At 42.6% G+C, this 22,492-nt stretch overlaps 1 protein-coding gene across 2 annotated transcripts in view; it reads left to right on the top strand.

Moving 5' to 3' along the window:
- Positions 1–22,492, top strand: part of PIEZO2 (piezo type mechanosensitive ion channel component 2) — a 326,164-nt gene that overhangs the window by 143,133 nt on the left and 160,539 nt on the right. For both annotated transcript variants that reach the window (XM_032602873.1, XM_032602872.1), the window contains exons 4-5: positions 159–168; positions 12,665–12,697. In XM_032602873.1, the coding sequence (XP_032458764.1) occupies positions 159–168; positions 12,665–12,697 (43 nt within the window). The remainder of the gene's footprint in view (positions 1–158; positions 169–12,664; positions 12,698–22,492) is intronic.

Raw genomic sequence — 22,492 nt, 5'->3', positions numbered from 1 at the left:
TCAGCTGTAGTAGCTGCTCCATCCACATTTCCCAAACGCTGAATAAATTAATGAAGTGCGGTTTACTAAGATTCTTTTAAAAGTTATGCTTATGGTATGTTGAGTGCTTTGAAATGGTTTTTATAGGCAAAATGGTCAACTGTCGTCAATTTCATAAGGTTCAACTTGTAAATTAATGTGATTTTGTAGGACATTTCTAGTTATAAGTCTTGAAAGACATAAACATGTCCATCATCTTGCTACTTCTTTATTTAAGGAGATATCTTAGCGTTTGCAAAGGGGTAGCCACCCACAGCCTAAGCGTCCAATCCGGAAGAACTGGCTCATGAATCACCATGCATCCCTGCACTGGAAGGCTTGGTGACCACCCAAAATTGTGCTACTTAAGAGTATACGTTGATAAGACACATTTTACTGCATGAAGTTAAGAAAGGAAGTCTATTACCTAACAATGTGTGATTTCCCAGGCCCCTCCACTCAGAACAAAAAGAAGTCCCAAAGGATATTTACCAATGGATTAACAGTGGTTAGTTTCTGGATGGTGGGATTACTCATGATTGAGATGAATGTACATTAGTTGTGTAGTAAGGAAAAATCCTTTGCAGGTGTTACATTCTAGAACCTATTAAAATTATAGATAGATAGATGTTTAATAGTTAAATGACAGAAAAATAGAGAAGAGGGAGAGTAGAACTATAATTCTACGTGTTGAGATCTACACGTCAGACCCTACAAATCACAAGCAACTAGTATTTAGTTCTGTTACATCCCAGAGTTCCTAATCTTAAGATTGAAGTCTAGAGTAGTGAATATGAAGTTCTATAATTTAAAATAAGATAGTCTTTCTTTATTTTAAACTAAAAGGGTTGAGAAAAATCCAGCGAAACATCCTGGTGTCCCACTATGGGGCTTTTGGGCAAACAACAGGAGGGAGATTCCCTATAGGGATAGCCAACACCTCTTCTTTGAACTTAAGTGCTCTAAGAGAATTATATAAAAATCTTATCTTTAATCGCTCCCTAGATATTTGTTTTTCTAAAAACTATTTTAGAGTTATAACTTTATTTTTGTCCAGGTAGAGAGAGAACCTCAAAAAGCAGAGGTGATCAGATGATGTGGATCCATCCATAACGATGTCACGGGCAGACACTCGACCAGCACCACCAGGGCCTCCTTTGCTCCCAGCTAAGAGCCCACGGGAACTTGTAAACCCGAGATCTCCTCTTGGCAAACGTATACACTCTTAACACTCCATCCATTCACCAAATTGTGTCTAATTCCATTAAAATCCAAAGAAGAGCTTTAAAAATCTATGGGCGGTGTATAAAATATAGATAACCAACAAGGACCTACAGTGTAGCAGTGGGAACTATACTCTGTATTTGTAATAACCTATAAGGGAAAAGAATCTGAAAAAGAATACATATATATATATATACATATATATATGCATATATAACTGAATCACTGTGCTGTACACCTGAAACTAACACGATACTGTAAATCAACTACACTCCAATAAAATAATCTGTGAGTGGGAACAGCAGCCGTTTCTATTCTGAGGTCTGGTTACAAACGGGGCCAAGAAAGGGGTAGGGGCCCTCACCTCTCCAACCTGCCAAGGACCCTCTTCTTCCCGGACCCTCAAAGGTAAGATGCGATGTGTGGGCCCCCATTCCTTGCCTGTGTCTTGTTTGAAATGGTCCCCAAATGTGAAACTTCTGAAATGCAAAATTATGGTTCACAGTGAGCATTTAGGAAGAGCTGTTCCTTCTTTGTTCAAACTTTCCAGTCTTCCTTGAAGGTACAGGAAACGGTGTAGGAATCTGGTTAGAATCACTCAGAATTTCTTTGCATCTGGGGCGATTCTGCACCGTTTGGGAATCACTTCAGTGAAAACAGGATGGGGGGTGTGTCCCCGTCACCCCGACGAGGGTGCCAGCATTACCTGTGAGCGTTCCCGGTCCCTACTGCACCGTTCTGGTTTCTTCTGTGGAGCCCCACATTTCAGTGGGGTGCTCAGGCGAGGTGCTCCAGCTCATCACATAAACAAGAATATTTTCTGCGGCTCTGCCTTACGCGGTAGCTGTGGTTAATGCCGGGAGTGTTTACATAAAGCCCGATGCACGGGTACCTTTTCAGCAGCAGTTGGGAGGCCGCAGTTAGCCAAAGCCTCAGCAGAGTTCTGTAAATCTTTCTGAGTCAGCACAAAGACAAACCAAGACTTTATTTTTCTCTCCTTCCGTTAATGCATCCAAATTAAACCATTAAGCAGGGATGAAGGTGAAGTGCTGTAAGTTTCGCACAGATAGGAAGGGGCCACGTTTAGCCCTGAGACGTGGGCACCAGACTTGTGTCGCCTTGCCTCCCAAATGCTTCCCGGCTGTTTCCTCCACTTTGAACTACAACCCAGGAAGAGATGTTCTGGCCTGTGTCATGCAGATGCCCCCATAGGACGGTGGCCCCAAATCTCTTAAGGTCACTAAGAAACAAGGGGATCTCTTGGCTGTTGTCATGCGGCTTCCGTGCACCAGGATGTGATGGCGTTGAGACCATCCAATGACTGAATCACCTGCTCCGTGTTCATCACATTTGTTTCATTTACAATACCCCCTTTTCATTGTTTATGTGTAGCGTTTGGCCCCAGGCATGGTTTAAGAACTCAGGATTGAAAACTAGAACTCTGACTCCTTCCCCTCCCAAGGGGAGTGAGGAGGACATGTGAGGCAGAGGAATCAGGACACAGGGGACCAAGTGGGTGTGTCCATCTCATTCCCCGAGACTTCACGGGCAGTGACAGTCCACGCGGCCCCTGCCCAGCAGCCTGGGCCCCTGTTTCTGTTTCTGTAAGGTTGCTGTCTGTGACCTCGTGCTCTGACAACTTGCGTCTGTCACCCTGCAGCCCTGAACCAGAACTCAGCATACTCCTCTGCTTTGTAGACTTTGCGTTTTACTTCCAAGTCCTCTTCTCTCTTTCTGTCCAATGGAAACACTGATGTTTGTCTCAAGGCCCAAGACCTGGGGGGATCCTGTTCCCCTTTCCTAACCATCTGTGTTAGAGCCCCACTCCCTCCCGAGGGAGGTCACCTCTCAGGGGCTGCTTTAGGGACCGAGCCTCCGAGGGAAGGTAGGGCATTGTGAATAAGGAGGGGCTTCTGAACGTCTGACTCCCCCAGACTAAATATAATATATTAATCCACGTCTAAGTTCTTCAGGGGAATTGGTCGCTTGCCCTCGTCAGAAACATTTTATTCCCCTAAAAATGCAGTTTTTGTATCTACAATTAGACCTAAAGCAGAGAGAAGACACAATACAGTGAAGGAAGCCTGTCTGGTAGAGTTATCAGCACCCAGGAAGGCTTCTGTCTGCAACATACAGCGTCCGTCTGGACTCCTGGAAAAGCACAGCGAGAGGGGAGTTCTGTCGTGTGTCCAAGAAAGCTTTACCCTTCATGTCAGGTGCCAGTAAATACTTCACATTTGAAAATACTATATAGAGAGCAACTTTTTAAGTCTGGTATTTGCTGCATCTTTAAAAGCATATTGATGGCTTTTCAACTGCTTCAAATTTCAAGCTCAGGGGTTCTGCTCTGTGCCAGAAGATTACTCAGATATTCTTGTATGTGCCTGTAATGTTCACAGCATTTATCAGTAAAAAGCATGATTCTGGAGAAAAGGCTTGGCTGTCCCAGAACTGTTACATCAGCCTCTCTCCATGGCCTAGGGGGAGCGAGGGGACCACCCCCTCCCACCGTCTGCGGCCTGGAAACTCCCCCATAAGTCTCCCTGTCTGACCAAATTCAGGATTCTGTTTGGAGAGCAAAGTCCCCCACAGATGATTTTTGGGCCAAGAACCCAAGCTTCAAAGAGTCTCGGTCCAAAAAAGTAAAGAAGAGAAAAGAAAATCCTGACTTCTGAAAGGGTTGAAGGTGAATCCGATAACAATACTGGGAAACGTGACCCGGTCCTGGGAGCCAACGGAGGATGCTCAGATGAGACGTCCAGGAAGTGTGCGGCCTGCCTTCTCCACTGTGTGTGACCCGGGGACGGATGCAGGCCTGCGGTCCCTGTGCCCGAGGCTGCACAGCGAACTCAGCAATGACATTTTTATTTGTTCTTCCTCAGAAGCAGGGTGTGGGTGAGGGCTTTGCTGTCAGACTGCACAGGGACTTGGTTGTTTCCAATAAAACCTCAGGAAAAACAAGGCACACACCTCTGGCGATGGGAATTTGTAGTTAGTGTAAAGGAAGCCACAGCCCGGGCAAGGAACCGCGATGCCATGATAGATGCCCGAAGGAGCACCAAAGTGAAACCCTCATCCCAGGAGACAGGGCCTCCTCCACCGAAATACTGGCCCAAGTGCTAGAGATAATGGCCACTGAGAAAACCAAATCGGTTTTCTTCCTCCTTCTCTCAAAAGAATGTAACTACATTTTTCTTAGAGAAAAGATGGTTGTTTGTTAAGACATCTTGTTGGCCAACCTTGCGTTTCATCGTTGCTGCCCTCCCTTTGTGTATGTGTGTGTGTGTGTGTGTGTGTGTGTGTGTGTGTGTGTGTGTGTGTGTGCATGCATGCGTCTTCCGCGTGAGGATGCTGCTCTTTCAGCTTCTGCAGAAATGACAGGGTCCCCGACGTGCGATTCACGTTCTCGTGTGTATTTTTAAGGGACAACCTCATAAACCGCAATCTGAATACTTTTATAAGCTTGTGAAGCTCTTTCTGAAGGACTTAGTTTAAATGAAATTAGCTATGGGTTTAACCTAAATATGCATCAATGCCCTTCCCCTAAGATAATTTTAGGAGGATTTTGGCAAATATACACTAAACGGAAAAGTATATAATGCAACATGGATTAACTGAAACAAAGCACAAGATATAATGATGCTCCAAATTAAAAAGAGAAAAGATGCTAAAGTTTATTCCTGGACCTTGTAGTGTGTGCATGTGTCTGAGCGTGTAAGTGTGTGTAGAGACGAGGGATGGAGGGGGGAAATCGGCTGTGGTATCCTGCACAGTTGATGCTCTCAGCTCCTAGGCGCAGCCTTGTTCATGTAAAGCACTGGTTGAGAAGCTGGTTGGGGGCCTAATATCAGTAGCGGCTACCAGTATATACCACCTAGTTTGTGCCGGACACTGTGCAGATGCTCTGAATACACGTCCTCGTTGTATTTGTGTGAAGACGGCTTCAATCCTCATTTCAGAGATGCCTCAACTAAGCTGCAGGCCTGGAGCTGGCCATCGTGACATCACACATCATGACATCATAGCTGGGCATGACAAGTCGTGGGGTAGGGGGTCAGGGCCAAAGTTAATTTTGCCGCAAAAGCTGAGTTCTTGCCATCTGTCCTGCTGAAATTTGGGGTGCTTCATTTTTGGTTTTCAGAGAACACTGACACCCTGAAATAGAGGAAAATTAGCACCAGTGGTGTCATCTAGTTGAAGTATGTGAAATCACAAGCTAGCTTAAGAAAGGATAAAAGTTGTGTATCATCGACTCTGAAATGTAAAATTTTATATTTGAGGCCTAGAAAATAAGTTCACGTGCGTTACACATTAGCTTATGAAGAAGTGGTGACGTAACACCCTCATCAGGGACAGCCTCTGACTTGGTCTCCTGCTAAAATCAGGCCCGCATCTAAGGGGTCATTTGTGAGCTGTCAGACACTGTGCCCACCTGTATCCCCAAAGCTGAGCACCGCCCTAGGTGGACTGCAGACTGCCAATTTTAACACTTTCTGGTGATTTCCCAGTTATTCAGTGATTTTCCTATAGGTCTTTACCTCATTAAATTTCTATATCCAACCATATCATGAAGATCATATAAGAACGAGCAGGATGGAATCTCAGCTCATTTCGTTTTATAAAAAATCTAATTTTAGTGCCACATACTATTCCACTCTATATAAACATTTTCTAATTATTGTGTATTTAGTCCATTTCTAGCACTCAGGATGGGTAGTTGCCAGGGATTTTCAGACCCCAACTATTCCTATAACTTTTCTTATAACTGATGAGGACTATGTGTCCCCAAAAGACAGTGGGCCATGGAGGGGTGGTTCCCTTCTTCCCTGCCCATCACTCTCCACATACCCATCCCACCCCACACACGTCCAAACACAAACACAAATATATGCATGCTTATCTTAAAGTAATAACTAAATAAGTGTTCAAAGATATATGTAAAAGGTGTTCAAATATTGCTATATGTAATAGCAAAAATGTAGATATAATTTGTATAGCACCGGCAATTGATAAGAACTTGCATTTTATTAAATTATGTAATACTCTATGTGCCTTAAAATGGTTAGAGGTCCATATTTATTGGCACAGAAAGAGTTACGTTATATATTATTACGTGATTAAAGCCATGTCATCTGGATACTGATGATCAGAGCCGGGGATGATGGACATTACAAAACAAGAGTATTAGGTAGAGGCAAAAATGATGCTTTAAAAAATATACCTGTATAGGTCTTTTAATATAAAAAGTAGTAATTAAGGGATGGTAAGATTTTTTTCCTTACCCTTATCTTTTACAGTTACTTTTAACTCACTAATGATAAATATCACCTGGGAATTAGGACTCAGAGAATTTTGCAGATCTCACCATTTCACCCAAATGCTGAAATTGCTCCTTGTCTGGGAAAACTGCATTGCTTGGATACACATCACCCATTAGAGCAGCCATTCCTGGGGTTTGATGGAGTTCAGGTGCAATCAACACAAGAGCATCTTAACATTTGCAAAGTAAAATATCACTACTAGTCAATTGAGAAGAATCTCTTTTCCTCTTAGAATTTCACATTCTGTCCAACATTCAATGTGTGGTAAAATCTTGACTCTTTGATTGGGTAGGAAAATCTTTTCCTTTAAACAGTTAAAAATAATGTCAATGAAGCTTCTACCAGAAAGCTCCTAAGTGGTAACATTTTCTGGTATTTGACTGTTTCATCACCAATTTCTGTGCCAGGTCCCATGTTCAGCTGCCTGGAAGCCCCTATGATATATGAAAATACTGCCACTTTTATAGGAATATGCTGGCAAAAATCTGCCCCTCCCATGTATTATTAGTCCTTTTCTGCTAATTATTTTGGAAAAAGCAGAGGTGCAGGTCCAAGTTCAACTGGCTGTCGATGTCTGGGACACACTTGGTGTAAACCTGTTCAATTAGGAGAAAAATCTGTGCCTCATTTGACCACCAGTTTTCCAACTGCATTATGAAACTTGTAGTTGCATTTTTGTATTAGAAATTGAGCAATAAGTTGATTTTAAAATTATTGATAAAGGTAATCAATGATGAAACATAACAAAGTGAGTAACCAATTTACATCAAGGTAGAGATTTTTGCATGTTCAATAACATTTATGAAAAAATGAAATTACAAACTGAATGGGAGCTGTGGAAAACCCCTTGGTGTTATAAAGACCCCAGAGTAATTTGTGTAAAAAAATACAGACGACCAGAGCCAGGCTGGGAGAACTCAGTTGGCTGGTTTCAAGTAACAGTCAAAGCCCTGTGGTTTTAAACCGCGACTACAAAAAAAATTAGATGAAATAAAAATAATCAGCCCTGCTCCATCATGTACCAGATACATATCTACGTGTATTTGTACAGACTGAGCTCCTGCTGGGCGTACTGAGTGTTTAACAAATTACCGCAGTAGAAGCTCGCAGGTTCAAGAGGAGGGTTTGATGACACAGTACGTCTGCTCTAGGCACTTCGTGCTTCTTAAGTTAATAACCAGACGCACAAAACTTTGTGGAGCTAAAAATGAAATACTTTGAATCTATATTATAACCAGATCGGGGCAAGAGACAAGTGATAGGAAGGAGGAAAAGGAAGAAGGAAGGAGAGGACAAGGACAGGACCCCCATGCAGGACAGAGCAGTGAGGGGAGGGAGTTAAATAAAGCACTGGGCCTGCAGTCCCGAATCGCCCACCCCTCAGCTTATCACCCGAAAGAGGGATAATAATAGTACTGACCTCATGGATTAAATTAGCTGATATGTATAAGTGGGCACCTGGTAAGGGGGTGAGTGTAACCCGGTTTGTTTAATTGAATTATAGTTGATTTACAATGTTGTGTTAGTTTCAGGTGCACAGCAAAGTGATTCAGTTATACATACATATATATATGTATGCATTCTTTTTCAGATTCTTTGCGATTATAGGTTATTACAAGATATTGAATATAGTTCCCTGTGCTCTACAGTAGAACATTGCTGATTATCTATTCTACATATAGTAGTGCGTGTATGTCAATCCCAATCTCCCAATTTATCCCTTGCCTGCCCCTCTTCCCCCCGGTAACCATATATTTGTTTTCTGTGTCTTTGGATCTATTTGTTGTATAAATAAATTCATTTGTATCATTTTTTTCAATTCCACATATAAGTGATATATTGTCTTTGTCTTTCTCTTTCTGATTTACTTCACTTAGTATGATAATCTCTAGGTCCATCCATGTTGCTGCAAATGGCATTATTTTGTTTTTTTTATGGCCGAGTAATATTACATTGTATATATATACACATATATATTACATTGTTTATCTATCTACCTATCTGTCTATCTATCTCACATGTTCTTTATCCATTCACCTGTGGATGGACACTTAGGTTCCCTTCCTTGTCTTGGCTTACATGTTTCTATTGCTATGTTAATTTGGGGGGAGAATGTCCATTCTCTTAATTTAAAATATGGTTTTAAAAGGCTGGAATTTCTTAAAAATATTTAATTCCCACCTAAAATTTTGATGCTCAAGGCGTTGTGTAAAATCTTATTTTTCTTGTTCATATGTGGTGCTCTTCGAGATACAAATGTCAGACTTGAAACTAGACTTAGCACTGGAGGAAACAACACAGATTTTCCTCTCTTGTAACAGGAGTGGCAGGAAGGTGGGGACACCAAGAACTGCTGGGAACAGACCCTGGGATGCCATCAGCAGCCCCCTTTCCTCTTTCCTGGCTTCCCTCTGCTCAGGACCCCTTTTTTCCTCTTACACAGCGTTCTCCCTGTGGCCATCATATTGGGAACATTGTCAGGGCTGGGCTCACATGACCTTGGTTCTCGGACAGGTGAGGAAAAGAGCTTCTTACCTGCCTGGGGAACGTTCCACTTTGGCCTGACCTAGCCCATCACATGCACATATGGTCACCTGTGACAAGGAGACAGGTGCTGCGAGGATGCCCAGATCCCTTGCCCCCATGGCCAGGGTGGGAGGTAGGATGCCGTGGGGCCCGCAGAAGCAGCTTATTGGCCGGGGCAAAGTAGTTCCCAAAGAAAGGAGAACTCCGAAACTGCTTTCTGTTGTGGAAAGACAGGAACTTGGAAGCTGCTGAGGCCAGCAGGAACATGGGATGGAAGAGGGAGGAGAGGGAGGATGGATGCACAGAGCCTGGTTCACCTTGTAAAGGAGTAGCTGTCAATGGATTAGATTCATTCCAGGAGTAGATGCCCTACTTCTGGGCACAGCACTTCCCACTTGGAGTGTTGGTGCTGAATTATGTTAAGGGATATTTTGTTACCTGAGACACACATGGATGAGACACTGGAACTTGCCCTGCAGACTGAGTGACATTTAGCCCAGGGTTTGTTTCCAGCTTTTGGACTCGGTTACCCTCCCTCTGTTCCAGATGTCACCTCTGTCATTGAGATGCCAATGCTATCAAGGGAAATTCTTCTTTAATTTAATTATTTTAGATTTAAATTTATTTTATATTGGAGTATAGTTGATTTACAATGTTGTGTTAGTCTCAGGTGTACAGCAAAGTGATTCAGTTATACATATACACATATCCATTCTTTTTCAGATTCTTTTCCCATATAGGTTATTACAGAATACTGAGTAGAGTTCCTGGTGCTATACAGTAGGACCTTGTTGATTATCTATTGTATATATAGTAGTGTGTATATGTTAATCCCAAACTTCTAATTTATCCCTCCCCTCACCTTCCCCCTTTGGTAACTAATTTTTAAAAGTGAAGAATGCAATGCATTATTTCTAACTGCTTCATCTAACATTGGAAAGGAACAACCCCTCTAGTGAATTATATCCATTTCTCTATGCTATGCATTTCCCTTCTTTTCATTGTTGCTGTCCTTTGCTTTCACCTGAAGACTGTAACATGTTCTAGACTTCATATTATAAATCTCATTTAAAAAGTGTTGAATCAAGGAAGTCTGCCAGCAACTTTGTTTTCTCTGCTTTTCTCTCTGTGTTGGACTGCTCTGGCACGGGAGAATAATATTACTTTACCATGTAAAACATGGTGAATGGCTGTAAAAGAATTCCCCAGCAACTGAATAATGGGCTGTCAAAAATATTCTTGGTGCCAAAGGATCTGGATATGTCTGTTCCATTTATTGTGTTTCTCCTTTCCCCATGACTAAGTGCTCACAAAAGACACAAAAACCCAAACCTCTAGAGTATGTGGTATTCGAGGACAGAAACCATATTTTAATATATTCAGTCTCATACCTAATGTATTAAGATGTTTAGTAGAGGATCACCAGCAAACAATGATGAGCACCTATGGTATGTAAGATGCTCAAATTACTAATTAAATTGACTTCTAGTGACAGGAAGGAAGTTGTGTTCCCCCATCTCCACTGTGCTTGGTTGAATGAGTTAATAATATTTATTTTAAGGAGTACTGGAAGTCTTGACCCCAAAACTTTTACCTTGTTCTGCCCTTTTGGAATAAGTTTATTTTTCTCAGAAATATGAAAATGGAACCTATTTCTTAATTAAAGTTCCGTGTTTTAAGAGCCTGAATGTGCAGTCTAGCAAAATCATTTATTTTTATTTTACTTTGATAATAAATGGAGTCTATTTTAAAAATCAATTTTAGAATGCGCTGAGAAGATCTGGGGAAAAAATGGAAATGTGCAAAAGTTAAAAGGTGCTCTGTTTCTCAATGAAAGCAAGAGAAGTCAAGAAAAGTAGCATCTAAATGCCTCCCTACCCCAACCCTCCCCACTGGGTCCGAGCACAGACTGTCTGCTTCTCACTTGGCGTGAGGCTCTTAATCTCTCCCACCTCTGACTTTGGGCCAGACTGTTGCCAGCGGTCCCGGAGTTCAGCGTGGTTTCTGATTCAGGTTATATATTCTTGGGCAGTGTCTTAATTGCTAGTATTCAGGGGCAGGATAACTGTCGTTTAAGAATTCCTGAGATGGGGATTCTCCATTGTTTTGCATGTGACTCACAGGACAGATGACATTCATATGGGGCCCACTCCCCTGGTTCAGGGGCCATCAGAAATTCCTGGGCTGCTTAACTAAAATTCCAGGTCTTTTCCTCCTACTTAGCAAAGCCTATTGGAATTCAACTGGGCAAGAGTAACTTCGTCTGAGGAGATAAACCTGATCTGCTTTAAATTTATGTGTGTACGCATGTGTGTGTACTTCTGATCCCAAATTTAGTCCTGCATTATTTATAGCAATTATTTAAAACGCTCCATCATAACCGAGTAGTATGAACCCAAGTCCCTTAGTGAAATCACCACATTCATGCTCCCTTGGGACTAGCTTAGTCCTCAGAGAGGGCCCAGGAAACTACTTTGTATAATCTCCTGTCTTTCCAGAAAGTCTGTCTAATGCCTAGGAGGCACTGATTGTCGACCCGAGAATAAAGCACTGGAGGCAGAGTTCTCAAGAAAGAAACATAAGTGCCATCCTGGCTTACTGTGACTTGAGGAACAGAAGCAGGGTGGCTTTTAAACTGCCTCTGGAGACCCAATGCTGAATTGACCACTTCCTGTTTGCAAGACTAAACTGTACAGAAAGGTAGTGATTATCTGCTGTGATTATTAACGCAACTAGTACATAACACAGCTCATGGATTTAGGGCTGGGGGTGGGGTGGGCGGGCAGTGGTGCCTACTTGTACAGTTACTGAAATCAAGATATTGTTGCCACTGACTGAGCATCGGGAAAATGTCAAAGTGTGGGTTAGCAGAACCCTTACCTCTCACGAATGCAGGCTTCTTATTGACATGGTCTTTGATAAAAATGAGCACTTTTCTTTACATTAAGTACTCAGAAAATTGTTATGCTTATAATGTAGGGAAGAATTATTTCATGAAAAAATTGTAGAAAATCATTTTTATACCTAGCTATTCTTCTGTGGACTTGGATACACTATTTGTCAAATTGTGTCACTGGAAACAGCGTTTTCATACTCAGGAGACTTCCGATTAAAATGTTCAGCTTAAAAAATACATGTGAATCCTGTGCTTCAACATTGAGGAGGTAAAGCCATGATGTCTAATGGACTGGAATGTCAAAGTGCCCTCTAGCTTTCCAAATGCCACGTGAAGTTAAAAGTTGAATTTTGGAGAGTACAGCTTACAACGTGCTACTATTTCATTATTTTTAACAGGAGAGTATTACACATTTTTCTGCTTGGGACACATGCAGACTTTTAGAGAATGATTTATTGGTCTGCTCTGTTACTGGGGGCGGGGGTGGTGGTGGTATGCACTCACCTGGGCTGGTCTCTGAAAGGCCATTTGGGGAGGTGGGGAGGGATGTCTTTGAGGAAAGACAATCATTCTGCTTAGATGTACAAGCAAATCTCTACCGGGCTGTGCAAATCAGGGCAAAACTGGAATCTTCGTTGTGCATTAATAAACATCCCTTCCTTCTGTTACAGCTCAACCTGGAAAAGACATTCCGACAGATCGGCTTTGAAAGGTAAGCAGGGCTTGTTACTCATGGCCTATTTTATTCCAAGCAGTTTCATTGACTATAAATTGGTGGTCTTGCCACCATTACTTTAGTGACTGTGCCCTTGAGTAAGTCATCATTTTTGAGCCTCAGTTTCCTTGTAGAGTAGACCTTTGCTTTATGACATTGTTGCCTGCACACAGAGTGAAAATGTAGATTAAATGGAGCAATTTATGTGAAAATGCTTCTTCAACTGTGAAATAGCGTGAAAGGTAAATTGTAGAATTAGAGCATCACAGAAAAGAGAGTAAACTCTTTCTGATGTCATGTGTTATATTTAGTTCTACAGGTTTAGTACAGAGAAATTTATATTTATATTGATATCTTTGCAATAATTAAAATTGTCCAATCTTATCAGCTCAAAGTGGAAGGCTAAGATCGTGTCACTCTTCGCTAAAAGCATTTCTACACCAGAAGAGAAAAAGCATACTCATTATAACATCAGAAAATGTGGAGGTAGGGTCAATATAGGCCTAATGGCAGCATAAAGGGCATTTAGCATCTCATATGAACTTGCAATGTCGATACAGCTATTGAAAGAGAGAAAAGTGATTTTTTTTTTTTTACTCTAAAGGTAGCTTTTGACTAGTTCTTTTCATCGTATTGAAAATGTGTTTTTATGTGTATTGATCAAGCTGACAGAGTGCTTAGAGCATATAAAAGGGATAATAAAATACCTTAGAATGCATTATTTCTCCAGTAGCGAGTGAGTACAGCTAGCTCATCACCAGGCTGACTGTGATAGCATTTCTGGTACCATTTTTAATTGACTCAAAGGTTTATTTATTTCTCTCCATACACTTACATCCTGTCAGCACTGTCACTGTTGATCTCCCAGTGAGTTCCCACAGGTAGTCCTTGAGGTTATCAGAGGAGGTTGGCTTGGGATGGGCAGATCTCATGGATCAACTTAAAAGCTGGAATATCACGTGCGGACTCACCGTGTGCGAAACCTTTCCCCAAAGCATCTTTCTCTTGATTCTTCTTTTGTGTTCCGAAAAATGTCAACGATAACCAAAGAGGAGAGAAGAGCAAATTGAACATCAGTTATCTGTTGCCCAGCTTCAAGGACACTTTGCCATACTTGCTTTGTCCGTTTTTTAGGGGGAGGGGGCTAAAATATCGTAAAGAAAATCTCAGGTATCGTGTCAGTTCATCCCTACTTAAGTCAGTATACGTCTCTGAAAAAATGGATGTTTTCTTTCAGAATCATGATGCCGCAGTGGTACCAAATACAAATACCAGTAAGTCCTTAGTACCATTTAATACCCAGTCAATGTTTACATTTCCTGATCATCTCAAAAATGTCATCTTACAGATACTGGTTTGAATCAGCATGCTTCTAAAGCCCACACATTCCATTTTAATTTTTTAGTTTTAAAAAGTTAAAAAAATTCTTTTGACTGAGTTATAATTAACATACAGTATATTAGTTTCAGGTGTACAACATAATGATTTGATATTTTTATACATCATGAAAACGGTCACCACCATAAGGCCAGTTACCGCGGTCACCACACATTCTGTTCTGTTGTCACATCTCAAGCCTCTGTGTTGGGATCGTGTCCCCCGATTCCCTCCCATCTTCGTTTGGGTTTCTCTTCACTTTCCTGGCTTCCGAGGAAACCAGCTCAGCTGTCTTGTAGAGCCGCTGTCTTGGTCTGGATGTGTCTGTTTGTGGCATTGTTTACCTTGTCATTCTACCCTCTGTTTCATGTAAACTCACATCGCTCCCTTTTCTGCCATTGGGGGCAACTTCGTGTTGACTTCTTGTCCTTTGATGCAGGCCACCTGGTCCTTTATCGTTTCCATCCTTCTAGCATAGCTGGAGTTATCAAGCCCACCCAGTATTCTGGACCTGGAGTCAGCCATTTTATCCCAAGGGTGGACACGGAGGCGGCTCCAGCCTTTGGCTCTTACCAGAACACCTTGAAATGAATAACCTTGTGCACACTTGTATTTTTGCCAGATATCCGAGGGATAGGTTGCCAAGTACAATCAAAGAAAAAGTTTTTACGGAATTTTGCTAAACACTGCCAAATTTCTCTCCTTGAAATTTCGGCAGTTTGCACCCCCCCGCCAGCAATGGATGAGAGCAGTTGTTTCCCCAGAGCCTCGCCAACAGAACATGCTGTCAAACTTGAGATTTTTTTGCCAATCTGTTAGGTGAGAAATGGTATCTCAGTGTCCGTTTTTTTTTTTTTGCTGTACGCGGGCCTCTCACTGTTGTGGCCTCTCCCGTTGCGGAGCACAGGCTCTGGACGCGCAGGCTCAGCGGCCATGTTTTATTTTTCTTATCCCTGTAGCTCTGGGGACGTATCTTTAGTCTCAAGTCTTATTGGCTGTTTCTCATTTTATGAACATTTTGAAGAAAGCCAGACAGTAAAATTCCCATATTATAATGCCTCTCTAAAATGGGTATGCTTCCAAATAGATGTACAAATAAAAATATTATTAAAGATATGCTGTAGTTTTGAACTGCAGTCCGAGTTTAGAGCTCATCCCTGTTTTTAGATGTTATCTTAAAATGTCATCCTGTGTTTTCCCATGTTGTCCAGTGTTGCCTCATTTACGGGCAGGGGGAACCGTCTCTGCATTGCATCGAGTGTCTTAAAATACAGAGCAGATATTGATCTATGGGGTTGTTGTGCATTTACAGTTGCAAAGACCATGTCAAGCAGTGCCGTTAGATATGGCCTTGCTTGATTTCTTCTCAAGTTTATCCTCGTCTTTCTCTTAAAGGGAATTCCAATTACATCCTAAATGAAGCTATCTGCTTCTTCAGAGCCATTGTAAGAGATATTGATCCTTTCAGCACTACGTCCTTTGAAGTTTGCCCATCAGTCTGTTGGCTAGCTGAGTATTTTAAAGTGGTCACATGTAAAGAAAAAGTGACTGAGTCAGCTAAACCTCAAAGCTTTTTCCAAGAAAAAGGAAGCAAAGATGTCCTCTGCTGTACATTTTGTAATCCAAGGGAAGATCTAGGGATTGAGCCTGCCTGTAACACGATGAGACAGTGTGCAGCCCTTTCCTTCCCGGAAACCATGCCACTTATATACACTGTCTCAGAATAAATACACATTGTCACAGTTTATATGGCTGAATTCATGATAATGTGTTATGTTCACCTTGCAAACAATTGCTCTCTGTGGGCGATATCAGGAGTTTATTTTTTGATTTCATCAGAGGAGTGCTCATGACATAGGAAGGATATAGGCTCCTGTAACTTTGGTTAGGGTTAGGGTTAGGGCTCGGGTTAGGGTATAAGATATAGGTTCCTACAACTTTGGTGCCACTCCCAAGACCCCTTTCCACTCCTAGTCGTAGATATTGCTAACTGCATAACAAAAGGAGACTCAGTTGTTTTGTTTTCATTATGGAGAAAAAAATCCGTGCCTAACATTTTTTATTTCATTCAGAAAGCTCACCTTTCCCTGCAGATTTTCTAAACTTTTGATTATAAATATTTCCAAAGCATAAGTCACTCACTCATCGAGGTAATGGTGATGCAGGTAGGCCTGGCCCTGTCCCTGCACTGATACTCTGCAAGTTCTAAGCAAGTGTATCAGCCAGGGAGTGTCCCAGGTTCCCCGTGGCTTCTTACAACAAATGCTTCTTTCTCGTTTGTGCAAAATCTGATGAGGAGGCAGACAACTTCGTGGGGAGGTTGCCTGTGCAAGGTGTGTCACTGTTTGGCTTCAGTCTGTGACACCTCTGTCTTGACATGATGTTTCTGAGTTTGCTTAAGCATGGAAGCAGAATTTGGGGAATTGCGCACTGGATTTTAAGTGTTTCCACCTGGAAGTTGCATCTGTCACCACAAGTCACAGTTCATGGCCCAAAGCAAGTCACTGTGCTGATTTAGGGGCCAGGAGCATATCCCTCTCCTGTGTGTGCAGGAGGGGACAGGAAGTGGAGCCACCAGAAAGTGCTAGTGTCCTCACAGGAAGCTGTAAGCGAGGTCTGCACTGGGTCTTCTCTTTCTTAAGCTACACTTTTCACTGGAGAAAAAATATTTCAGCGAGTTAGTGGGCTTGTGCACATGTAACCTGCCAACAGAAATAATGTTCCTGCTCTCAGGGAAATCTTATGGATGCTTCTTTCAAAGTAACCATCTTCTACTGCTTTCTCACCCCTATTTACTTAAAAAGCAAGGTAGTTATTCTTAATAAATCTCTATAATCAGCACAGCACCTCAGATTACATTAGTGTTCACCCTATTGTACATGATTTTATTTGATGCTCTGCTTGGATTGTGGAATGAAATATCTTGCCCCTTCAAAGACTATTTTAAAATATAGATCTCAAAAATAAATTAAAGAAATAAAATAAAATAAAATATAGATCTCCCTGAAGGCAGCCTGCTCTTATGAAACACAATTATCCCTAGGATTTTTTCCCTGGTGTAGAGATGGTTCAAAAGGCGTGGCTGTGTCTTGGTGGTGCTAGGAGGGCAGCCTCCCACTGCCTGTCTGTTGTGGGCTCCCCTACCCCACTGTCTATTCCATGGGGAGCTCCCCGCCTCCATCAAGTTTTAGACATCATTGCTTTTGTGAAACCTTGCCTGATGGCTTCCTCTCACCTCTTCTTGTAACACTTTTCATGTGCCTCCTTGATGGTACTGGGTAAATATTACTGCAGCTGTTCCCCTGTGTTTCTCCCACTCTGGGGCAGGAAGGATGGGTCTGTCTTGATATGCCTGACACATACTGACTGATCAGACGTTTGGTGAAGAGTTGACAGCCCTTGATGGGGAAGCACGTGGGCAGAAGGCAGGAAACCAGGGCCCCAGCATCTTCTTATCAGTACATCGCAGCTTGTAGGAGGACGGGGCAGCCTGCAGGTCGAGCTGGCTCAGGCCTCAGAGCAGAGGGGCTTTGAGTGTGTGTCCCTGTGAACAGTTACTTAATTCCCTGACCTTCCGAGTCTCTATCCTCTGACTGCTGAGTCTCCTGCCCTGAGTTGGACACCGTGATGGGATCCCAGTACTAGGGTCAAGGGCTCCATGCAATCAGGGCCGATCCATCTTGTTCACTGAGGCATCTTGCACCTGACCCACCCAGGTGAGCAAAGTGAAAGATCGGATAAAGGGAGACACACTTGAGGACCTGATTCTGTGGCAGCAGAAGCAGGGAGGTTTAGCAGGTGTCTCTGCACCTGTTTCGTTGGTTTTCCCCCTTTTGTGTCTGTGGTCCCTTCAGGACACAGCAGCTACTGGTACTCTACCTCCACCTCCTCCTGGACCTTCCCCACCGGCTCAGCCACCGCCCTCAGGCTCCCTCCCTGTCTCCTGTCACCTCCTGTAACGAAGCCACCAGGTGTGTTCATGATCTTGTGTGTCTTATATGTCTTATTCTAGACCCTTGCTTCTGAGGGCAGGATCTGTGTCTACTATTTTATAACCTCTAGTGCCAGCCCAGGGATTGTCAAATAATAGGCATTTAATAAATGTTTGGTAAACAAATGGCCTTTTAAATAAATATTAGTGTGTCATTTCTCTGTTGGCCTCACCCCTACTTTCAGGGGTTCTGCCCTTCTTGATGCATTTTAATTTCTATTGGCCTTTTCTTTTGGAGCATGAATTAATTACTTGAGAAATTTAAGGCCAATTTTTAAATTCGTTTTTATCCTCCAGCTTTATGTATAATTCATTCACTGTGTAATTGAAATTAATGCTGTTTCTTTAGGTAATATTATGTGAAATATTGAGGAATAATGGAAAGGTAGACTCCAAGGATGGTTTTATGATATGCTTTTCTATTTGAAAACTGACATCCATGAAATGAGATGGTTAAGTGAAATCAATTGTGATAGAAACAAAGATATTCATTTCTATAGTTTCTGCTATATTTTTCTGAATTTTTTTTTTTTTTTCCAGTATGCGGGCCTCTCACTGTTGTGGCCTCTCCCATTGCGGAGCACAGGCTCCGGACGCTCAGGTTCAATGGCCATGGCTCATGGACTAGCCGCTCTGCGGCATGTGGGATCTTCCTGGACCGGGGCATGAACCCGTGTCCCCTGCATCGCCAGGCAGACTCTCAACCACTGAGCCACCAGGGAAGCCCTATTTTTCTGAAATTTTTAAGTTCCTAAGTCTGTATGATAAAGTGGATAATATGAATACCTATTAATTTAAAGCAAGACAAGCATTTCTATATATTACTTCTCTGAGAAGCACGTAGAAAGGAAAAAACATTAAATTCAAATCATACCATTACTATAATCTTGTGGTCTACCGAGTTAAACCAGGGAGGTCCTAGTTGGGTTGTAGTTGTGTGTTGTCTACTTGTAGCTTTTAAAATAGCAGTACTTTTGCATATAAATGCACACAATGCATGTCTTGTGATTCAAAGATTTACCCTGTTGTTGTGCTAGCTTCCCACAAGATGAACTTGTAAATTATTTAATTTTTTCAGACTGTATATAAATATTTCTAGAAACTTTAGCAGGCTATTTGGAAATTATGTTACAAAATTTTGTCAAAATAATCTATATTCAGAAAATGACGGGAAGTAAAGGATATTTCTGTGCTTTGGTGTTTAAAATTAAGCCCAACTTACTTATTTATTCATTTACTTGAACAGTTTCAAACCTCTGCTTTGTGCCCGTGCCTGGGCTAGATGCAAACACGATGGGAAGGCACTTAGATTTGTTCAAATCTCTCATACGCTGGCCTCGCTCTCTGTTAAGTGCTCATCTAGTTTATGGAATTCTCACAACATTTCTAGAGTTGGATTCTGCTGGCGTATTCTGGCTAACAACCTTGTATCTCAGTGACTTAGGAGACCAGAGGTTTATTTCTTGCTCACATTAAACATCAGCTGCAAAAGCTGGATTGACTGTGGATCTTCTCCGAGCGCCGCCTTCTTTTTGGGATCCAGGCTGACCAGGGCCTTCATTAGGTGGATGCCTTGCTTGCGACCGGGGAGAAACTGCTACAGCCACCATGGCTTTTAGAGCCTGTGCCCAGGTGGGACACAGGCCACTTCTGCTACTTTCAAGTGCCTGAGAAGGTCACGTGGCCAACTCCAAGGTCATGGCCAGAGAAGCAGTTTCTTCCTACAGGGGTGCCCTGCAGTCACACGGGAATGGCCAGGATATACAGTCTTGTTACAGGAAAGGAGAGGGTCTAGTTGGAAGAAGTCATATAATATATGTGTGTACCATCCCCAGTTTACAAATGAGTGAAGTAAAACCAGAGTTGTTAAGTATTTTATTCAAGATCACACAGCTAGTGAGTGTCAGAGGCTTGATGAGAACTTAGGTTTATGTGACTCTGCTTCCCATTCATCTACAACCCGCCATGCCAGCACTGATGATGCTTTGGGTCCACACGTGTTTGCTGTGCCTGCATTATTATAACTATGCTGGGGGCTGGGGGCAGGGGAATGGGGAGACGTGGTCTTGGTCTGATAGAAAATACCAACATGTAAACGTTAAAGATGATATGGTGAGTTCATGCTTCCATTTAGTGCAATCATTTGAGGGTGTTTTTTGAGCACCTACTATGTACCAGATACCATATAATGATAGATGCACAGAAGTGGAGGAGAGCAAGGGTGGGTCATTGTGTATGTGGTGGGTAGGACTGAGATGAAGCCTGGCTACCTAGTTGGGGGAGGGGGGAGCTGTTTGTGGAAGCTTGACCTCAGGGGCTGCCAGGCAGGGTTTTGGAGGATGGCTTCGTTGGAGTACGTCTGTCAGAGGTGGAGCATGAGGCACAAATGAGCGTGGAAATTAAACTGAGGACAGTGAAAACGCATCAGGAAGCACTTTGCGGACAAGACCAGAAGTGTAGCTCTTACCTGGTAGTGCTGGGGAGCCTTTGAAGGATGTAACGCCTGGGGAAGATGTTGGATGTGCTTCTAGAAACGTCCTGTGGGCAGCGACACAGACCAGAGGATGAGCCAGAAGACCCTGTAGAAAGCAATGGCAGGAGTTCAGAGGGCGATTATGAGTGTCTGAATGAGACAGTGACATTGAATATGAGAGAGGATGTGAACCAAGTGTGTTTCAGGAAATACAGTCTGAAATCACAGCTTGATGAATACTTGGACTTGGTGCGTGGGAGAAGATGGATTATGAAACGGGTCTCGTCCGGGTGGCTGAGCCCACCCCACAGCTGCTGTCTCCCCAGCTAGTGCCTGCAGCTCTCTGCTTCTCACCCGGCGGCTTCCTCCTGCCCCTTAGAAATTCGCTCCAGCACAGGCAGTGCTGGAGGGGCCTGAGGTGAAAGGTCCAGAAGCGTCAGTGAGCAGCAGAAGTCATGGGCAAGGGCTGCCGCCTCCCTGCTCAGTCTTGGGGACAACCCCAGGGCATTGCATAGGCTTCTGCAAAAGCTTCCAGGAACCCCTTATGGCAGCGACCTGTAGACAGGACACCTGTATGGGTGTCTCTCTTCTCCATCCCTCACTGGTCACAACCTCTTGTACTTACCAGAAGGGCTTCCCAAATAAACCTCCACCCTGGGTTTGCCTTCTGAACTAAGAAGCCAGTACTAAACCGTCTTAACTGATACTAAACTAAAAAGCTTGGATTCCGATTTTCTCTTTGGCATTGATTTATTCTATGAAAGCCCAAAATAGCACTATTATTATTCATAATATTATTACTTTAATCAACAATTATGATTCTTTAGAAATCCTTGGCTGACAATTTTTTGCGGGGAGAAGGGTTAGTGTCATGTCTCAGATCCTTAGAAAGTCTGATGAAAGTAATAGACTAGCTTTCCAGAAAAATGCACATATGCACATAAAGAAAAAAAACTTTACATGCAGGTTCAGGGGATTCAAAAGTACAACACAGTCCCTGAACCCCACTTTAAAAGCCTTGTTTAGATGAAGACATCGTTGTGTTTCTTTCTCAAATTATAAAATCGGCAAATAAATGTTCATTCCCATCCCTCAATTACCCAGAAGCAGGTGGGCAGCAAGAGTTAAACTTAGGTCTCAGAATCACACATTCGTGTCTGGGTCATGGAGCTTCTGAGACCCAGAGATACCCTCTCCCTCCTTTTGCACATGGTTATGCGAGACACAGAGAAGTTAAGCAGAAGAACTGGAAATGGGAATTTTAAACTGGAATTTGTCAACATCCAGGTCTGAATGTACACCTAATAAGTTCAGTGAGATGGGAATTTATTACTACTGAATTTGTTTTGCCACCATCTGGTGAGAATTATTATATCAATAATGACAGGAAGAATATTCAAAAAAGCTCAGTAGACAGTGTTGTGTAGGCATCATCTCTTAAACTTTCCAACGCTCTGAAGTGGTTATCAGCTCCGTACCAACGAGTGGAACTGGAAACCAAGGCTTGGTACCCTGCCACCCATGGATCATCTTCACATCCGCAGCCTAGTCTAGTGGGGTGTGACTATTCGGGATCAAAATTTGCAGGGACGTGGTGGCTAGGTGTCCCCTTAGGCACCAGGAGAGAAAGCTGCTGTGTTATGAGTAAGACCAACTGCATGGTTTTATCTTTAGTCCAAATAAAGTTCTGGCTGCCAGCACACACCTGTAGGATGACCAGGATTCTGACTTAGATTCTATTTAAACCTGTTGTCAGGAGATGGCCATATTTCATTATAGGACAGTAGATGGAGGTCTCATTCATTCTTGCTAAAAATGTATTAAATACTGTCTTAGTCCTTTCAAGCTACAATAACAGCACACCACATACTGGGGGGCTAAACAACAAACATTTATTCCTCATAGTTCTGGAGACTGGGAGTCCAAGATCAAGGCTCTGGCAGATTCAGTG

Source organism: Phocoena sinus, chromosome 14 (assembly GCF_008692025.1).
Source record: "Phocoena sinus isolate mPhoSin1 chromosome 14, mPhoSin1.pri, whole genome shotgun sequence".
Lineage (NCBI taxonomy): Eukaryota > Metazoa > Chordata > Mammalia > Artiodactyla > Phocoenidae > Phocoena > Phocoena sinus.
This window is presented reverse-complemented; position numbering and strand designations above follow the sequence as displayed.